The sequence below is a fragment of the Hemitrygon akajei genome, chromosome 2, assembly GCF_048418815.1.
Source record: "Hemitrygon akajei chromosome 2, sHemAka1.3, whole genome shotgun sequence".
NCBI lineage: Eukaryota > Metazoa > Chordata > Chondrichthyes > Myliobatiformes > Dasyatidae > Hemitrygon > Hemitrygon akajei.
Genome location: NC_133125.1, coordinates 193,769,221 through 193,789,666, shown reverse-complemented (window position 1 = coordinate 193,789,666; position 20,446 = coordinate 193,769,221). Strand labels below are relative to the sequence as shown.

The window sequence follows — 20,446 nt, the reverse complement described above, 5'->3', positions numbered from 1 at the left end:
AACTTCAAAGAAACCGCTCAGAGGAGCGCATTCATTAAAAGAACCATATCCAGAGATTGACACCAGCTGATGTTCATTGGAGTTCAGTTGCCGAGACCCATCCGGTCATGCGCACTCTCCGGTTTCTCTCTCTCTCACCCACTCCTGCAACGTACAGACAACCCAGCCAGGTGTAATATGTCTGACTGTCCGTCAGAATGGGTTCCACTCAGCCATTGATGGGGAGGGCGGGTCAACCTCGGCTGGAGTGTCCGTGCGTGAGAAGATCCAACCGTACTTTTGGAAGCAGCGGTTTTCTTGCTAAGGTCCCGAGTTTATTACAAAACAGGTCATCCAGATGAAAAGGCAAGTTTCAGCTTCCTCCTAGAGATTGGAACAGCGATAACAGTCGTGTTTTGCGCAGCCACAGCCGCTCGCTAAGTTCCTTCAGCGGGACGAGGCTTCGAAATGACCCTATCGTCCGGATAGGTCCCATGAACAGGCTTTCGAGTTTGCCACAAAGCAACTACCCCCAACCCTAACCACCAGTCCCCGACACACCCAAAGGGTGTCTCTCTCCATAGCCACATCGCCACCCCTCCACCCACCCTCCCGCCCTTGAGCCAGTAGATTTGGGGGTTATAGTATCTGTCTGCATTTAAACTAAACACGTGTAATCAGTTGGACAGAGGGGAAAAAGGTTTTCCATCCCGTCGCCGTAGCCAGCCGAGTTAAATAGATGGCTAATATTTTTGGCAAGACCCGATGAGCAGTTTGTCGCGCGGATGGTTGGTTACATACAGACCAGGAGTGGGATGGGGTCTGGAACCAGTGGAAGGGAGTGAGGGAGGGTGGGGAGGGAGAGTGTTGCGGTGAAGTTTTGTCACGGAATTCCTGCGCAGCGGCGCCCGGGTGCGGGGCGCGGGAAAGTTGCTGGGCGGCGGGACGCCGCGCTAGGGGTCCCACTCCTCGTCGTGGTGCTGAGCTGCGATGACCACCACCACGGTCAGGATGGCGCACAGAACCATGGAGGCGATGCCCACCGCCAGGCTGATGAAGGAGAAGTTCCGCGCCTCGCGGGAAGCGATCTCCGCCGACACCATGTCCCCCCGCGCGATGGCGGTCCGCACCTGTAGTCCAGAGAAACAGAGGGCGTTAGTTACTTTCCACGTTTTATACAACTTAGAGCTGTACAGCATAGTGGAGGCCCTTTGACCCAGGGTGCAACACCTTTCAAATTACTGTTTACCCGTCCCGCGCACCACATGCTTTTCGAATTATATCTTATTAACGAATTTACGGTGGTATTTTGGCTTATATGCTGTATGTGATATATTTTGTGGGTGCACCGTGGAGGAGCAATGCTTCGTTTGGCTATTGTATTTACAGACAATAAACTTGAACTTGTTCTCCAACCTTTCCCTCCCGCATCGTTGTCCATTTTACTTTCGTCCGTTTGCCTAATGCATCCAATGTATCAGAGACATCGAATCATGCATCTCTCGGCCCAACTGGACCATGCCGGTCAAGATGTCCATCTGAGCTGGTTCCACCCCGCCCCCATTTCCCTCTAAACCTTTCCTATCCATGAGCATGCCTCAAAGACCTCTGGCAGCTCACTCCATATACGGACCAACTTCTGGGTGAAAAGGTTACCATCTCGAGTCCCTCCCCCCCTCTTATTTCAATCTAATGCGCTCTAGTTCTTTGTTCTCTTTCATCGTAATAAAAGACCGCGTGCAGTCACCTTATCTGTGTTCCTCGTGATTTTACACAGGTCACAGGTCACCCCTCAGTCTCCTACGCGCCAAGGAATAAAGTCTCACCCTACCCAACCTCTCTCTACAACTCTGAGCCTCGAGTCCCGGGATTATTCTTGTAAGCCTTCTTTGCATTATTTCCAGCATATGGACATCTTTATTTCCGATAACGGGTGTGGTGGGGGGAGGGGCAACTCTTGCACTACAATCCAAGTGCGGCCTCGACAATGTCTTGTCCAAATGACACATAATGCGCCAAGTGCTAATACTCAACGCCCTGATTGACGAAGGCCAGCATGCCAAATGTCTTCTTCAACACCCTGTCTAACCGTGACGGGATTTTCACTATAGATTCCTTTATGAAAAAAAAAGGCAGTCCAGCCCAGTGAGTCAATGCCGACCCTTCGAACAATTCCACTGACGCTCGAATTTCCCGTATAGCCCATTCCCTTCGCATTCCACCAATTCCACTGACGCTCGAATTTCCCGTATAGCCCATTCCCTTCGCATTCCACCAGTTCCACTGACGCTCGAATTTCCCGTATAGCCCATTCCCTTCACATTCCACCAATTCCACTGACGCTCGAATTTCCCGTATAGCCCATTCCCTTCGCATTCCACCAATTCCACTGACGCTCGAATTTCCCGTATAGCCCATTCCCTTCGCATTCCACCAATTCCACTGACGCTCGAATTTCCCGTATAGCCCATTCCCTTCGCATTCCACCAATTCCACTGACGCTCGAATTTCCCGTATAGCCCATTCCCTTCGCATTCCACCAGTTCCACTGACGCTCGAATTTCCCGTATAGCCCATTCCCTTCACATTCCACCAATTCCACTGACACTCGAATTTCCCGTATAGCCCATCCCCTTCACATTCCACCAATTCCACTGACGCTCGAATTTCCCGTATAGCCTATTCCCTTCACATTCCACCAATTCCACTGACGCTCGAATTTCCCGTATAGCCCATTCCCTTCACATTCCACCAATTCCACTGACGCTCGAATTTCCCGTATAGCCCATTCCCTTCGCATTCCACCAATTCCACTGACGCTCGAATTTCCCGTATAGCCCATTCCCTTCACATTCCACCAATTCCACTGACGCTCGAATTTCCCGTATAGCCCATTCCCTTCACATTCCACCAATTCCAGTGACGCTCGAATTTCCCGTAGAGCCCATTCCCTTCACATTCCACCAATTCCACTGACGCTCGAATTTCCCGTAGAGCCCATTCCCTTCGCATTCCACCAATTCCACTGACGCTCGAATTTCCCGTAGAGCCCATTCCCTTCACATTCCACCAATTCCACTGACGCTCGAATTTCCCGTATAGCCCATTCCCTTCACATTCGACCAATTCCACTGACGCTCGAATTTCCCGTATAGCCCATTCCCTTCACATTCCACCAATTCCACTGACACTCGAATTTCCCGTATAGCCCATTCCCTTCACATTCCACCAATTCCACTGACGCTCGAATTTCCCGTATAGCCCATTCCCTTCACATTCCACCAATTCCACTGACGCTCGAATTTCCCGTATAGCCCATTCCCTTCACATTCCACCAATTCCACTGACGCTCGAATTTCCCGTATAGCCCATTCCCTTCACATTCCACCAATTCCACTGACGCTCGAATTTCCCGTATAGCCCATTCCCTTCACATTCCACCAATTCCAGTGACGCTCGAATTTCCCGTCTTGCCCATTCCCTTCACATTCCACCAATTCCACTGACGCTCGAATTTCCCGTAGAGCCCATTCCCTTCACATTCCACCAATTCCACTGACGCTCGAATTTCCCGTATAGCCCATTCCCTTCACATTCCACCAATTCCAGTGACGCTCGAATTTCCGGTATAGCCCATTCCCTTCACATTCCACTGACACTCGAATTTCCCATATAGCCCATTCCCTTCACATTCCACCAATTCCAGTGCCACTGACGCTCAAATTTCCCCTATAGCCCATTCCCTTCGCATTCCACCAGTTCCACTGACGCTCGAATTTCCCGTATAGCCCATTCCCTTCGCATTCCACCAATTCCACTGACGCTCAAATTTCCCGTATAGCCCATTCCCTTCGCATTCCACCAGTTCCACTGACGCTCAAATTTCCCGTATAGCCCATTCCCTTCGCATTCCACCAATTCCACTGACGCTCGAATTTCCCGTATAGCCCATTCCCTTCGCATTCCACCAATTCCACTGACACTCGAATTTCCCGTATAGCCCATTCCCTTCGCATTCCACCAATTCCACTGACGCTCGAATTTCCCGTATAGCCCATTCCCTTCGCATTCCACCAATTCCACTGACGCTCGAATTTCCCGTATAGCCCATTCCCTTCGCATTCCACCAGTTCCACTGACGCTCGAATTTCCCGTATAGCCCATTCCCTTCGCATTCCACCAATTCCACTGACGCTCGAATTTCCCGTATAGCCCATTCCCTTCGCATTCCACCAATTCCATTGACGCTCGAATTTCCCGTATAGCCCATTCCCTTCACATTCCACCAATTCCACTGACGCTCGAATTTCCCGTATAGCCCATTCCCTTCACATTCCACCAATTCCATCACCCACCTGCACTGGGTGTACAGCGGGTGGGTGTTTGGAGGAAACTGTAGCTTCCAGAAGAACCCCAGCCCACCCTGTGGCCACAAAGAGAGCAGGCAAACTCCGCGTAGACAGTACTGAAGATCAGAACATAAAACATATTACAATAAAGCACAGTATAGGTCCTTCAGCCTGTGGTGTTGAGCCAATTCTTTTATCCTATTCCAAGATTAGTCTAACCTTCCCACTCACATACTCTCCATTTCTCTTTTATCCATATACCTATCTCTTAAAGATCCCTGATGTATCTGCCTCCATCACCATACCTGGCAGTATACGCCTACCACACCCTCTTAAAAAAACTACCCCTGGCACCCTCTCTATACATTCCTCCAATCACCTTCAAATTATGTTCTCTCATATTACCCATTTCCACTCTTTTTTAAAGTCTCTGGCTGTCCACTCTATCTATCATCTTGTACACCTCAATCAAATCACCTCTCAACCTCCTTCGCTCAAAAGAGAAAAGCCCGAGATCGATCAACCTATCCCCATGAGACATGCTCTCCAATCCAGGCAGCATCCTAGTAAATCTCCTCTGTGACCTCTCTAAAGCTTTCACGATCTTCCTATAATGAATACAATGTGCCCAGTGTGGTCTGACCAGGTTCATTGGAGTTGTGAGGGATCAGCTTGATTCACTTTATTGGGAGAGGGTATGCGTCATGTTAAGGTAGCGGTTAGCGCAGTGCTAGTACAACTTGGGGTGTCTCAGTTTGAAGTTCAGTTTGAACGTCACTTGGAAGGAGGTTGTGAAACTCACTGTGAAACATGTCAGTTTCATCTGGGTGTTCTGGTTTCCTCCCACATTACAAAGATGTGCCAGTTAGTTGGTAAATTGGTCACATGGGAACTGTCCATAAGGCCATGAGACATAGGAGCAGAATTAGGCCATTCAGCCCATCAGTCTGCACTGCCATGCCACGATGGCTGATCCTGGATCCAACTCAACTCCATACACCTGTCTTCTTGCCATATCCATTGATGCCCTGACCGATCAGGAAGCTGTCAACTTCCACCTTAAAATTATGCACAGACTTTGCCTCCACTTCAGACTTTGGCAGAGCATTTTCTCTGGCTAAAAAAGAATTCCTCCGTACCTCTGTTTTAAACGGTCACCCCTCATTTTTCAGGCTGTGCCCTCTAGTTCCAGATACCTCTACCAAAGGAAACATCCTTTCCGTATCCACCTGATCTAGTCCTTTCAACCTTCGGTAGGTTTCAGTGAGCTCCCCTAGCATTCCTCTAAATTCCAGTGAGCCCAAAGCTGCCAGACTCTCCTCATATGTTAACCCCTTCATTCCCGGAATCATCCTCATGAACCTCCTCTGGACTCTCTCCAATGACAACACATCCTTTCTGAGATATAGGACTCAAAACAGTTGACAATACTCCAAGTGAAGCCTGACTAGTGTCTTATAAAGCTCAGCATTATCTCCTTGCTTTTATATTTGATGCCCCTTTTACATAAATACCAACATTGCATTTCCTTTCTTTACCTCAGACTCAACCTGTAAACTAACCTTCTGGGAGTCTTGCACAAGGATTCCTACATCCCCCTGCACCTCTGATGATTGAACCATCTCCCCAGTTAGATAATAGTCCACATTATTTTTCCTTTCACCAAAATGCATTAGTGTACCTTTCCCATCTGATACTTTTTGGCCCATTCTTCCAATTTGTCTAAGTCCTGCTGCAATTGCATTGCTTCCTCAACACTACCTTCCACTTACCTTCGTATCATCTGCAAACTTTTCCACAGAGCCATTAATTCATTTATCTAAATCAATGACAAACAATGTGAAAAGTAGTGGTCCCAGTACCCTGAGGAACAGTACTATTCACTGGCAACCAACCTGAAAAGGCCCGCTTTATTCCCACTCGCTGCCTCCTGCCTGCCAGCCATTCAGCTATCTATGCCAGTATTTGTAAGGCCATGGGATTTTATCCTGTTAAGCAACCTCATCCCTGGCACCTTATCAAACGTCTTCTGAAAATCCAAGTAAATGACATTCACCGCCTCTCCTTTGTCCATCTTGCTTGTTACTTTCTCAAAGAACTCTAACAGATTTGTCAGGCAAGATTTCCCTTTACAGAAACCATGCTGACTTTGACTTATTTTATCATTAGTCTCCAAGTATCCTGAAACCTCATCCTTAATAATAACTCCAACACTTTCCCAACCACTGAGTTTAGGTTAACTAGCCTACAATTTCCTTTCTTTTGCCATCCTCCCTTCCTGAAGAGTGGAGTGATGTTTGCAATCTTCCAGTCCTCTGGGGCCATGCCAGAATCAGGAGATTCTTGAAAGATCATGACCAATGTACCCATTATCTCTTCAGCAGCCTCTCTCAGGACTCTGGGATGTAGTCCATTGGTCCAGGTGACTTATCCACCTTAAGACCTTTGAGTTTGCCAAGCACTTTTTCCTTTGTAATAGCAATGGCCCTCACTCCTGCTCCCTGACACTCACAGACCTCTGGCACACTGCTAGTGTCTTCCACAGTGAAGACAGATGCAAAGTACCTACTAAGTTCATCAGCCATTTCTTTGTCCCCCATTACTACCTCCAACATCATTTTCCAGTGGTCCAATATCAACTCTCATCTCCCTTTTACTCTTTACATAATTGACATTTTTTTTGTATCCAACTTTATTTTATTGGCTAGTCTTCCTCATATTTCATCTTTTTCCTTATAGTTTTTTAGTTGCCTTATGTTGGATTTTAAAAGCTTCCCAATCATCCAAATTTCCGGTTACTTTTGCTACCTTATATGCCCTTTCCTTGGTTTTTATACAGTCCTTAACTTCCCTTGTCAGCCCTTGTTCCCTACCCCTGCCATTTGAGGGCTTCTTCCTCTGTGGGACATATCTATTCCGTGCCTTGTGAATTTTTCCCAGAAGCTTAAGCCATCTTTGTGCTGCTGTCATCCCAGCCAGTATCCTCCTCCAATCCACCTGGGCAAGCTCCTCTCTCATGCCTCTGTAATTCCCATTATTCCATTACAATACTGATACATGTGAGTTATGCTTCTCCCTCTCAAATTGCAGTATGAATTCAAACATATTATGATCACTGCCTCCTAAGGGTTCCTTTACACTAAGCTCCCTAATAAAATCTGGATTATTACACAACACCCAGTCTAAGATAGCCTTTCCCCAAGTAGGCTGAAGCATAAGCTGCTCTTAAAAGGACCCCATATGCGTTCAATAAACTTCGTCTCTTGCAATCCAACACCAACCTGATTTTCCCAATTCCCTTGCATATTGAAGTCCCCCATTACAATCATGTCATTACTTTTACTATATGACTCCTCAATATCCAGGGTCTGGACTGAAACCAACTTACTGCCCTCTACTGTGCCTATTGTCTTGTTTATTATTTATTGTAATGCCTGCACTGTTTTGTGCACTTTATGCAGTCCTGGGTAGATCTGTAGTCTAGTGTAGGTTTTTTTACGTAGTTCAGTGTAGTTATGTATTCTTTCATGTAACACCATGGTCCTGAAAAATGTCTCATTTTTACTATGTACCGTACCAGCAGTTATGGCTGAAATGACAATAAAAAGTGACTTGACTTGACTTTACCAGCTCCTTTTGCAATGTTAACCCGACATCTGGCTGTGATTTGGAGGCCTATATATGATTCCCATAATGGTTTTTTAACCCTTGCAATTTCTTAGCTCCACCCACAAAGATTCAACATTTTCTGACCCTAAGTCTCCTCTTTCTAAAGATATAATTCCATCTCTTACCAACAGTGCCGCACCACAGCCTATGTCTACCTGCCTGTCCTTTCGACACAAGGTATATCATTTGATGTTCAGCTCCCACTGTGGCCTTCCTTCAGCCATGACACAGTGTCATACCAGCCAATCTCTAATTGTGCCACGACTTTGTCCACTTTATACCAAATGCTACTCACTTTAGCTACAGATCTTTAGCCCTGAATTCTTTGCCCTTTTGAATTTTGCCTCTGTGGTACAATTTAACTCTTTGCTCTGTCTGCATTTGTAGCCAATTATTGTCCTGTGATAGGCTCGGGCTGCAGGGTGGTGCAGCTCGTTGGGCCGAAGGGCCTGTTCTACGCTGTTAGATAATACATACACGTGTACATACACACTGATGGAATATTTGTGTGCCGGTTGTGAGGAGCTCCATGCCGGAGTAGTCTGCAAGCCACATTGGACACTCACCTGTACAGCCTTGAATATGGCAAATATCCCGGTTGGCCAGAAACAGCAGACGGTGGTCAGCACTGCAATGGGAAGGTAGTCATGAGGAGGCCGTGGTGGGTTCATCATCCCGACAGAAGGGGGCACCTGCTGAGCACCCGATGTCAGCCCATTGTTTCCAGGGAGATATGGCCCCACATTCTGAGGGAGAGACAACAGGTTCAGATGGTTAATGAAGAACGTCAGCCTAGGATGTAGCAAGCAGCAAAGTTCCTGGCCCCACGCTTACAGGGATCATCAACAGGTCCAGAATTCCTTTAACTACTCTATGGATGTAAATCCCAAATTTCCTGCTTCTCTCCCCCAACGAGATCAGATCACTCTCTCGATAGGAGGTCCAAAATGCATATGCTTTCTCCCTCTAATTGTGTATTTATCAGTATATAGAATCATTGAGTCACATCAAGCTAGAGTATAGAAACAGGCCATTTACTCCATGCTGAACTGTTATTCTGCCTAGTCCCATTGACCAACACCTGGATCATAACCCTCCATACTCTTCCCATCTCTATCCTTATCCTCTTAATCAAATCCGCATCCACCACTTCCACTCTCAAACATTTCACCTTTCATCCTTATCCTATGTCCTCTAATTCTGGTCCCCAACCTCAGCTTGCATTTATCTTATCTATACCCTTTATAAATCTCTCCCGAGCTCCAGGGAATAAAGTTCTAACCTATTCAACCTTTCCCTATAACTTAGGTCCTCATGTCTTGGCAACATTCTTGTAAATTTCCTTCGTCCTCCTTCAATCTTATTGACATCTTTTCTTCAGGTAGGTGACCAACGGATTAGTGTTATGCTACAGCTAACTATCACCCTCCTTTCTACTCACAGCACCTCCGTTAGTTTTATGGTCAACTGCGGCTGGTGGGACCATTGGCAAAACCTACCATTCCTTCCTCCCAATTGGTATTCCCACGAGAAGTTGTGAAGACTTCAATAACACAGCATAAACCAACAGGAAAAATGCGGCACACACAAAATGCTGGAGGAGAGGCCAGGTAAAGAGGGTGGGTAGGTGAATGAGTGGGGAAGGGGGCAAATGCAGTACAAAGCTGGGCAGTGATAGGTGGAAGAAGTAAATGAATGAAGAAAAAGTAATGGTGAGGATTCTGGGCCACAGAGGAAGGGACCAAGTGGTGGGGCAGGCTTGATGGACCTGCTGGCCTACTCCTGCTCCTATTTCTAGTGTTCTCAAGGGAAGGAGGAGGGAAACCAGAGAGATGTTACCATGGAAGATGAATCCCCTTTCTGGTTCCCCCTTCTCTCTTTTTACATTTCCTATTCTGGTGATTTCTCGAACTTCAAGTAATTTCTTCCCCTCCCCCTTCTCTCTAATTCCATTCCCCACTCTGCTTCCCCTCTCACTTTTTTTCTTCTCCTCACTTGCCTATCACCTCCCTCTGGTTCTCCACCTCCTCCTTCCCTTTCTCCCATTCTTCACTCTATTGACTCCTTCCTATTCAGCCCTTCTTCTCTTCCAATGATCATCTCCAAGTTTCTTACTTTCCGCCTCCTCCTCCCCCGACAAAATATCCCCCTCACCTAGTGCCACCTATAACCTCCAACTTGTACTGCTTCCCCTTCCACGACTCTGGCTTCCTTCCACTTCCTTTCCAGTCCTGATGAAGCTTCTCAGCTCAAAGCATTGACTGGTTATTCCTCTCGATAGATGCTGAGTTCTGGAGAGCCCACTGTGAGCATTCTATGTGTGTTGCTCATGATTTCCAGCATCTGCAGGATCTCTTCTGAGAGAGAATGCCATATCTTTCCCCCATCACACCATGCTACCTTTTTATTCAAGAGCTTTACTCACGTTTGCCATCGGGTAGACTGGCACATAGGCCCCAGCGCAGGGCTGGTACTGCACGGCGTAACCTTGGGGCGCATAGCCCGCCAACCCCATTGGCCCAGCGGGGTGGTTTACAGGCATGCTGTATCCCTGGGGCACACTGCTGCTGAACTGAGTCTCCTGGATGAAGCCCTCAGTGCCGACTGCCATCGCGGCAGGGTGCATTGGCATCGAGTAGCCCTGTGACGTGCCATTCACCGAAGCCTCTTGCACTGGGTAAGGCGGAGGTGACATGGGTGCTTGATGCCCTCCATCCTGTAAGGCTGAAGAGGAGATGAGAACACAGTTAAAGCCAGGGTGCGCTATATAGAATATACAGCAAGAACCCTACAGCACAGAACATGCCCTGTAGCCCATGATGTTGTGCCAGCCTTTTAACCTATCCCAAGATGAATCTAACCCTTCCCTCCCACATAGTCCTCCATTTTTCTTTCATCTGCATGCCCAACTAAGAGTCTCTTAAATACCCTAATGTATCTGCCTCTACCACCACCCCTGGCAGTGTGTCCCACGCACCCACCACGGTCGGTGCAAAGAAATCCTACCTCTGACGTCCCACAAATCATCATCCCCTATAAATTCCTCCAAGCACCTTAACATTATGCCTTTCTTGTTAGCTGTTGCCATCCTGGATAAAACAAAACAACAAAACACTGACTGTCTGTTCTAACTATGCCCCTCATCACCTTATAGACCTCCATCAAGTTTGGAGGGCATGTCTTATTAGGATAAGGTGAGCGAGCTGGGGCATATAGAACGTAGAGCCGTACAGCTCAGTACAATGAGGTGCCAACCTTTTAACCTCAAATATAACCATCTGTTTAACACCAGAGCATTTCCACCTGCCTGACCCACAGTAGCTCCCATTGAATCAAAACATGTCTTATCTGCAGTTGAACTCTATCCAGCTCACAGAATCATGGACGTTGGGCCCATTCAGTCTATCCTTGCTTCTAGCAGAGCAAACCATCATCCTCTTACCATACTAGCCTGTTGGCGAGGAGGGCAGTGGTGTGGTGAAAGATTATTTAGTCTTTCTGGATAGATATCTGAATACCTTTTAAATATTGCAGAACATAGTATTAATGGTAAGACACCTGAGAAAATCTGTAGATGTTGGAAACTCAAGCAGCACACAACATCCTTGCACTTAGTGTCAGTTGGAGGAAGGAATTGTGGATTTCAGGAAGGGGAAGTCTGGCATGCATACCCACTCCTCATCGATCAATCAGAGGTGGAAAGGAAAAGCAGCTTCAAGTTCCTGGGTATCAACTTCTCTGAATATCTGACTTCACTGGGCCCAACAATAATGAAGAAAGCACATCAGCGGCTGTAGTTCATTCGGAGTTTGAGGGATTTGGTGTGTCATCAAAGGCTCTTGCATATTTCTATAGGTGTACGGTGGACAGCGTTCTGACTGGCTGCAAACCCCCTGGTAGAGAGCTTGCTGTGAACAGGATTACAACAGGGTGTAGATACAGCCACCACCTTCACAGGTACAACCTGCCCCACCGTTTAGGACATCTTGAAGACATTAAGAAAGTGGCACCCATCTCCAAGAACCATTTGGCTCGTGCCCACTTCTCATTACTACCATCAGTACAGGAGCCTGAAGACCCAAACGCAATGATTCCGAACAGCTTCTTCTCCACCACCAGATTTCTGAACAGGTTAGGAACTTGTAACACTACCTCACTGCTTGTTTTTATTTTGCACTATTTATTTAATTTTGTAATTTGTGAATTTTTATATCTTTGTATTGTCCCACTGCCGAGAAAGGCCTCTTTGGTAGAAGAAATAAACGGGCAGACAGTTATCTAAATGGGGAGAGAATCCAAAGTTCTGAGATGCAACGGGACTTGGGAGTCCTCGCGCAGGATACCCTTAAGGTTAACCTCCAGGTTGAGTCGGTGGTGAAGAAGGCGAATGCAATGTTGGCATTCATTTCTAGAGGAATAGAGTATAGGAGCAGGGATGTGATGTTGAGACTCTATAAGGCACTGGTAAGACCTCACTTGGAATACTGTGAGCAGTTTTGGGCTCCTTATTTAAGAAAGGATGTGCTGACGTTGGAGAGGGTTCAGAGAAGATTCACTAGAATGATTCCAGGAATGAGAGGGTTAACATATGAGGAACGTTTGACCGCTCTTGGACTGTATTCTTTGGAGTTTAGAAGAATGAGGGGGGACCTCATAGAAACATTTCGAATGTTGAAAGGCATGGACAGAGTGGATGTGGCAAAGTTGTTTCCCATGGTGGGGGAGTCTAGTACGAGAGGACATGACTTGAGGATTGAAGGGCGCCCATTCAGAACAGAGATGCGAAAAGATTTTTTTAGCCAGAGGGTGGTGAATCTATGGAATTTGTTGCCACGGGCATCAGTGGAGGCCAAGTCATTGGGTGTATTTAAGGCAGAGATTGATAGGTATCTGAGTAGTCAGGGCATCAAAGGTTATTGTGAGAAGGCGGGGGAATGGGACTAAAGGGGAGATTGGGACTAAAGGGGAGATTGGATCAGCTCATGATGAAATGGAGTAGGAGACTTGATGGGCCGAATGGCTGACTTCTGCTCCTTTATCTTATGGTCTTAAAACAACATGTGACACGCCAGTAATAATAAATACTGGATCTGATGCTGGAAGGAAGTCTGGACTCAATGGGACAAATGGCCTCCTGTGGTAGATAATAATTTTTATGAACTACAGGGAAGCCACACCAGAAAGGAGTCAAAGACAGTGATCAGGCCCTCTTGACATCAATACAACAAAATAAACACTGGAGATGCCGAGAAAGAGATGAAATATTTAGTCTATGTGCCTTTATTTGCCAAATGTACACTGAATGTTTCATATGCGTCAAATCAAATCTGCAAGAATTGTGCTGGGCAGCCCACAAAAGTCTACACACTTCCGATGCTGAGATAGCAGGCCAACGACTCGCTAACTCTATCCCGCAGTTCTTGGGAATATGGGAGGAAACTGGAGCAGCAGGGGGGGAAATCCACAGGGTAGAGGGGAGAACATACAAATTCCCTACAGGCTGCAGCAGGAACTGAACCCCAGTTGCGCTGGAGGTGCTGTAAAGTGCTGTGCTAACTGCCACCCTACCAGCATGCACCCTCCACGTTTTGGTCCCGTACTTAAAGGTGTACTCGCCGTAGAGAGAGTGCAACTATGATTCACTGGTTCGCGGGATGGCAGATTTATTCAATGAAGAGAGATTGAACAACCAGCCCTGCTTTCTCGAGAGGTGATCTCATCGTGTCATAGAACATCGAAGCAGGCTCTTTGGTGAAACTTGCCCATGCTGACTGTGTTGCTCAGCAAGGTCGCCCGGTAACCCCACCTCTCTGCGTTTGGCCATAAGACCAGAAAACATAGGAGCAGAATTAGGCCATTCAGCCCATTGAGTCTGCTCCAGCATTCACTCATGTCTGGTTGATATCCCTCACAACCCCATTCTCCTGCCTTCCCCCCCATAACCTTTGATGCCTTGACTAATCAAAAACCTATGAACATCAGCTTTAAGTCTATGCAATGACCTGGCCTGCACAGCCGTCTGTGGCAATGAATTCCACAGATTCACCACCCTCTGCAAAGGGGCTTGGGAGTCCTCGTGCAGGATTCCCTAAAGGTTAGGTTGCCGGTTGAGCCGGTGGTGAGGAAGGCAAAATCAATGTTAGCATTTATTTTGTGAGGACTTGAATATAAAAGCAAGGATGTAATGCTGAAGCTTTTTTGAGGCACTGGAGAGGCCTCACTTGGAGTATTGTGAGCTGTTTTGGGCCCCCTATCTAAGGAAGGATGTGCTGACATTAGAGAGGGTTCAAGGGAGGTTCAGCAAAATGATCTCAGGATTGAAGGGCTTATCATATGAGGAGCACATGGTGGCATGGGGCCTGTACTCACTGGAATTCAAAAGAATGAGCAAGAGATCTCAGTGAAAACTATTAAGTGCTGAAGGACCTCGATAGAGTAGGCATGGAGAGGATGTTTCCTAGACCAGAGGACAGAGTGAAACCTCCATTTAGAACAGAGATGAGGAGCAATTTCTTTAGCCAGAAAGTGGTGAAAATTCATTGCCACAGTTGGCTGTGGAGCCGAAGCTGCTGGGTATATTTAAGGCAGAGGTTGATAGATTCTTGATGGTCAGGGCGTGAAGGGTTCAGGCAGAAGATTGGAGCTGAGGGGGAAATGGATCAGTCATGATGAATTGGCAGAGAAGACTTGATTATTATTATTATTATTATTATTAAACATGAATTACAAGCAAAGAAAACAGCAAGTCAGTCAGTAGTTTAAAGAGAGGGAAAGAGTTAATATTTCAGGGTGTCGTCTGTCCTGATGAAAGAACGTTGAACTGAAGGGTTTGTTCTATTTTTCTGCGCACACACACAGACGAATGTAATAGGAAAGAAATGGATATGCTGGCTGAGACATATATTGACAACACATGTAAATAAAGAGACAAATGGAGGTAGAAGGATGGGTGATGTTTATACAAATGTACAACATGGATAAACAGATGCACACCTACACAGGCATTTGAAGACACAGAGGGATGGGTGAATGTGCCATTAAAGCAAAACTTGCTTGCATACAGTGCTTTTCACATCCAAGACTGTTCCAAAGTGCTTCACAGCCAGCAAACTATTTTTGTGAAGTGCCGTCTTTGTTTGCACACAGCAAGCTTCCAGAAGCAATCAGGATTTGAATGCTCAATTCATTGGCTTCTGGCAGAATTCCCTGAGGGTAAACCACGGCCAGGCACCAGTTCTTCTTGTGAAAGGACGGGAGTATTTTTGCCCTCCAGCCCAATAAGTTTTCATACTGGATCTGAAAGACTCTCTGCACTGTCCTGACGTGCCAGTTTGGATCAGATGTATCACCTCAAGTCTTGAGCCCAGAATGCTTCGGTGCAATGCAAAACACATGACCAACTGAGCGTATTGACCTCTACCCAGACTCCCTAACATTCCTCTGTAAGCACCTCACTTTCCCACGCTTCCTAATACTCTAGCTCCATGGTTTTGAATGATGTTATCCAGAATAAACTTCTTAACAATGAGCCTTATATTCCCTCTGTCCCGGCGGCACATTAACATAGCGGTTAGTACGACCTGCATTCAATTCCCAGCGCTGTCTGTAAGGGGTTTACTTGTTCTCCCTGTGGCCGTGTGGGTTTATTCCAGGTGGTCCCAGATCCCAGAGGTATACAGGTTAGTAAACTGTGGGCATGCTACATTGGTGACGGAAGCGTGCTGACACTTGTGGGCTGCCCCAAGCACAACCCTTGACTGTGTTGGTCATTAACACAAATGATACTTTCCACTAACAAGAGAAAATCCACAGATACTGGAAACCTGAGCAGCACACACAGAATGCTGGAGGAACTCAGCAGGCCAGGCAGCATCTATGGAAAAATGTACAGTCATCATTTCGGGCAGAGACCCTTCGGCAGGGCTGGAGGGAAAAATCTGAGGAGTAGATTTAAAAGTGGGGGAAGGGAGAGAGAAACATAGGGTGATAGGTGAAACCTGAAGGGGGAGGGATGAAGTAAAGAGCTGGGAAGTTGATCGGTGAAAGAGATACAGGGCTGGAGAAGGGGGTGTCTGATAGAAGGGGACAGAGGGCCATGGAAGAAAGAAAAGGGGGAGGAGCACCAGAGGAAGTCGATGAGCAGACAAGGAGACAAGGTGAGAGAGAGAGAAAAGGGGATGGGGAATGGTGAAGTAGCCGGCAGGAGGGCCATTTCTGGAAGCTCGAGAAATCGATGTTCATGCCATCAGGCTGGAGACTACCCAGATGGAATATAAAGTTTTGTTCTTTTAAAGTTTTAAAGGAGCCTGCAATGTTGACTGTACTCTTTTCCATAGATGCTGCCTGGCCTGCTGAGTTCCTCCAGCATTTTGTCTGTGTTGCAATGCTTCAGTGCAAGTTTTGATGTTTTAATGTACATATGACAAGGTTGATCAACTTTTTAAACAATCTCTTTACCTCTACTTGCCCTCTTTCCACACTTACTAAAATGTTTTTATAACAACCTCACTCTCCGACACTCCATGCTCTCATTTGATCTTATCCAGAACAAAATTCTGAACATTGAACTGGAACCGTTCATCACTCTCCCTCTGAATGGGTGGCAGGGTAGTGTTGCAGTCAGCATCATCTTTACAGTGTCAGTGACCTGGTTTCAGTTCCCGCTGCTGTCAATAATGCTGTAACGATGTGCGTTTCCTCCGGGTGCTCTGGTTTCCTCCCACATTCCAAGGATGTACAGGTTAGGGTGAGTGCCATAAATGGGGCTTCACTTATGGTGTGCCACCAGCACATAGACAGATGGAAACAACATGTTTCACTGCATGTTAGTGCTTCCATGTACATGAGATGAGTAGAAATAATCTTTGAAACTGAACTTGACCACCATCCAAGATTCTTCTGTCGGTGTCCTTGGTCAAATCTGTCATCCTGTGGTCACTAACATGCAACAGATCCCCCAGAGAAGCAAAGACTCAGCCTTAAGGTTCTTATTAACCATGCCCACCTCCTCTCCTTTCCTGATCTCTTAAGATATCTGTTCTTGCAACTCATGTCCTTCGGACCCAGCAACATCCTTGTAAATTTTCTCTTCACTCTTTCATCTTTCATCCGTTTGCATCTTTCCTGTAGATGGCTGACCAAAACTGCACACAGTAAACCAAAAGAGGCCTCACCAACATCTTGTACAGCTTCACCATAACTTCCCATGTCCTGTACTCAATACTCTGATTTATGAAGTCCAATGTAACAAAAACTCTCTTCACGACCCTGTCTGCCTGTGAAGCCACTTTCAATAAATTATGGACCTGTATTCCCGTATCCTTTTGTTTTATCACCCTCCTCAGTGCCTTACCATTCTCTGATTAAAGACCTGCCCTGGTTGGTCCTACCACAGTGCAAAGTCTTTCACTTGTCTGCATTAAATTCCATCTGCTACTTTCAACCCATTTTTTCCAGCTGATGCAGATCCCCTACAAGCCATGATAGTCTTCCTCACTGTTCACTACACCCCAAGTGTTGGTATCACCCACAAATTTGTAGTTCCAATTAACCTTATCATCTAGATCATTGATATAGGAGACAAACATCAAAGGACCCAGCATGGATCCCCGCAGCAAACCACCAGTCACAGGCCTCCAGTCAGGGATGCAACCATCTACTACCACTCTCTGGCTTCTCCCACAAAGCTAGCGTTTAATCCAATCATCCTGAATCCCGAGCAACCGAACCTTCTCGATCAGCCTCCCATGTGGGACCTTGTCAAATGCCTTACTAAAATCCATGTAGACAACATCCACTGCCTTGCCTTCATCCACTTTCCTGGTAACTTCCTCAAAAAGCTCGATAATATTGGTTAGACGTGACCTGCCACCGCATGAAGCAATACTGACTATCCTTAGTCAGACCATGTCTATCTATCTAGTATATCCAGTCCCTTAGAATACTTTGCAGTAACTTACCCACAACTGATGTCAGACTCACCAGCCTATAATTGTCAAGTCCTCCGGCATCTCTCCAGAAAAAACTTCCCATCAAAGTCTTTACTCCTCACAATCTTCCAGATCTAACTCTCTAACAGTTATAATTTTCTTACCTGAGCACTTCCTAATATTCCAGCTACAAGTTCCTGATATATTATTCCACAATCTATAACATTCCAATTTAATATCCTAACATTTCCCATGGTTTCCAATATTCTCATTTTCAGTACTCCAGATTAAATTCCTTAACATTCCTCCTCCTACACTTCCTAATTCTCGCGCACATGCATTTCCTAAGGTATCAGTAACACCTTCTAACTAGTTTATTCCATGCAATAATATGCTGACTCCAAATCCCTAAGGATCCTGGAGGGTTCTGAAGTCCAGTAAGTCTGGGGTAGCATGGTAGCATAGCGGTTAGCACAATCGCTTTAGATTGCCACCATCAGCAATCGGGGTTCAATTCCCACTGCTGTCTGTAGGCATGACCGTGTGGGTTTCCTCAGGGTGCTCCTGTACTCTCCCCTATTTCAGAGACTTACAGTGAGGGTTAGTGAGTTGTGCAGCAACACTGTGGGTTACCCTCGTACATTTCTCGCTGATTAGATTTCAAGTTGAAAGGGACAGAACACTGTGTGGGTCAAGAGCCCCTAACAATGTTAATTAATAGAGGGATCTTAGGGTCCAAGTTCTTAGCTCCCTGAAGGTGGTTCCACATGTTGACAGGGTGGTTCAGAAGGCATATGGCACCTCTTGCCTTTATTAGTCAATTTCAAAAGTCAGGAAATTATGTTGCAGCTTTATAAAACTCTCACGGGGCCAGATCTGGAATATTGCATACAGTTCTGGTCACCCCACTACAGGAAGATGTCGAGATTTGGAGAGGGTGCAGAAGAGGTTTCCCAGGATGCTGCCTGGATGAGAGGGCATGTGCTGTCACGAGAGGCTGGACAAGCTTGGGTTGTTTTCTCTGGAGTGGCAGAGGCTGAGGGGAGATCTGATCGAGGTTTTTAAGATTAAGGGAGGCGCAGAAAGGCAGACAGTGTCTTTTTCCCAGGTTTGAAATGTCTAAAACTAGAGTGCATACATGTAAGGTGAGAGGGGGTGATTTTGAAAGGGATGTGAGGGGCAGACTTTGTGAGTGGAGGGTGTCTGGGGTGGTGGTAGAGGCAGCTATGTTAGAGACCTCTAAGAGGTGTTTAAGTAGGCACAAGAATGTGAGGAAAATGGAAGCATTTGGACATTGTGTAGGCAGAAGGGATTAGTTTGGTTGGCCATTTGATGACCAATTGAATTGGCTTGGCATAACACTGTGGGCTGAAGGGACTGTACCTGTGCGGTACTGGTCTATGTTCTATAATCAACGGGATGTTTCGATGTTTCTATGTACTTGTGACAAATAAACCTAATCATTATCTTTAGAAAACCCCCACACCATAGTATGTATTCACTGACTTAAATGTTGTGAATTCTTTTGTGTTTGGGAGCTGTACAATGCAAAGACATAAAAATTACTATAAGCGACAAAATAATTAAATAGTGCATAAAACTGGAATAATGAAGTTGTGTTCATGAGCGGGAGAGGAGCAATTTTCTGCGTGCAGCTCCAAAGGCAATAGTCAATTTGATGATCTAATAACTTCAGGAGTGGGATAGGTTCTTTAAGGTCGTCACAGCCGGGGCAGGTAATGGGGATAAGCTCACACTATCTGCTAAAGGCTCCCAACAGCGTACATCTCAAACAGCCTCTGACAACCAAATCCAGCTCCCAGCCTTCACTTCTGGCTCAGCTAGCAAGCCCAGACGAAATGTTTCTACTGACAGGAGAAAGAGCAAATGCGGGTAACCGTGCCTTAAAACCAGTCGCTTCCGGCAGATGGTGTTCATCAGCCACGGTTAATACCTTTCAGCGCAATCCCCGAATCCTGGACTGACACCTTGCCCTACTGTCCTGTTTATTATTTATTGTAATGCGGATACTGTTTTGTGCACTTTATGCAGTCCAGTGTAGGTCTGTAGTCTAGTATAGCTTTCTCTGTGTTTTTTTTTATTACATAGTTCAATCTAGTTTTTTGTACTGTGTCATGTAAACCATGGTCCTGAAAAACGTTGTCTCATTTTTACTATGTACTGTACCAGCAGTTATGGTCGAAATGACAATAAAAGTTGACTTGACTTGACCTAGGAGAAGGAAAACTCTGATCTCAAACCTCTGTTGCCTTGCTATACCCACTCATAGGGGAGGTTTTGGAAATCAACTGTGATGAAAAATTAGGTTCTGGAGTCGTACACTGAATTCAACAATGGCCGACAACTCCTGCAACGCCACTGGTGCCAAACTGCATTGGTCTCTACCATTCCTGTGGATTCATCAGCTGCAGACGGGCAGCTTGATGCATGGGCATAATGCCCTGGCTTACGTACTACAATGCATACCACATCCACAGCTAGGACAAAGTATCCATGGCC

At 46.2% G+C, this 20,446-nt stretch overlaps 1 protein-coding gene across 1 annotated transcript in view; it reads right to left on the bottom strand.

Annotated features, from left to right (window-relative positions):
- Positions 1-606: 606 nt before the first annotated feature.
- The window catches only part of LOC140738143 (proline-rich transmembrane protein 1-like), a 352,694-nt gene continuing 332,854 nt past the window's right edge, over positions 607-20,446 (bottom strand). Inside the window, exons 2-4 of the mRNA XM_073065290.1 lie at positions 10,423-10,721; positions 8,564-8,743; positions 607-1,109 (exon numbers count right to left, since the gene is read on the bottom strand). Coding sequence (XP_072921391.1) covers positions 933-1,109; positions 8,564-8,743; positions 10,423-10,721 — 656 coding nt within the window. The 3' untranslated portion in view covers positions 607-932. The remainder of the gene's footprint in view (positions 1,110-8,563; positions 8,744-10,422; positions 10,722-20,446) is intronic.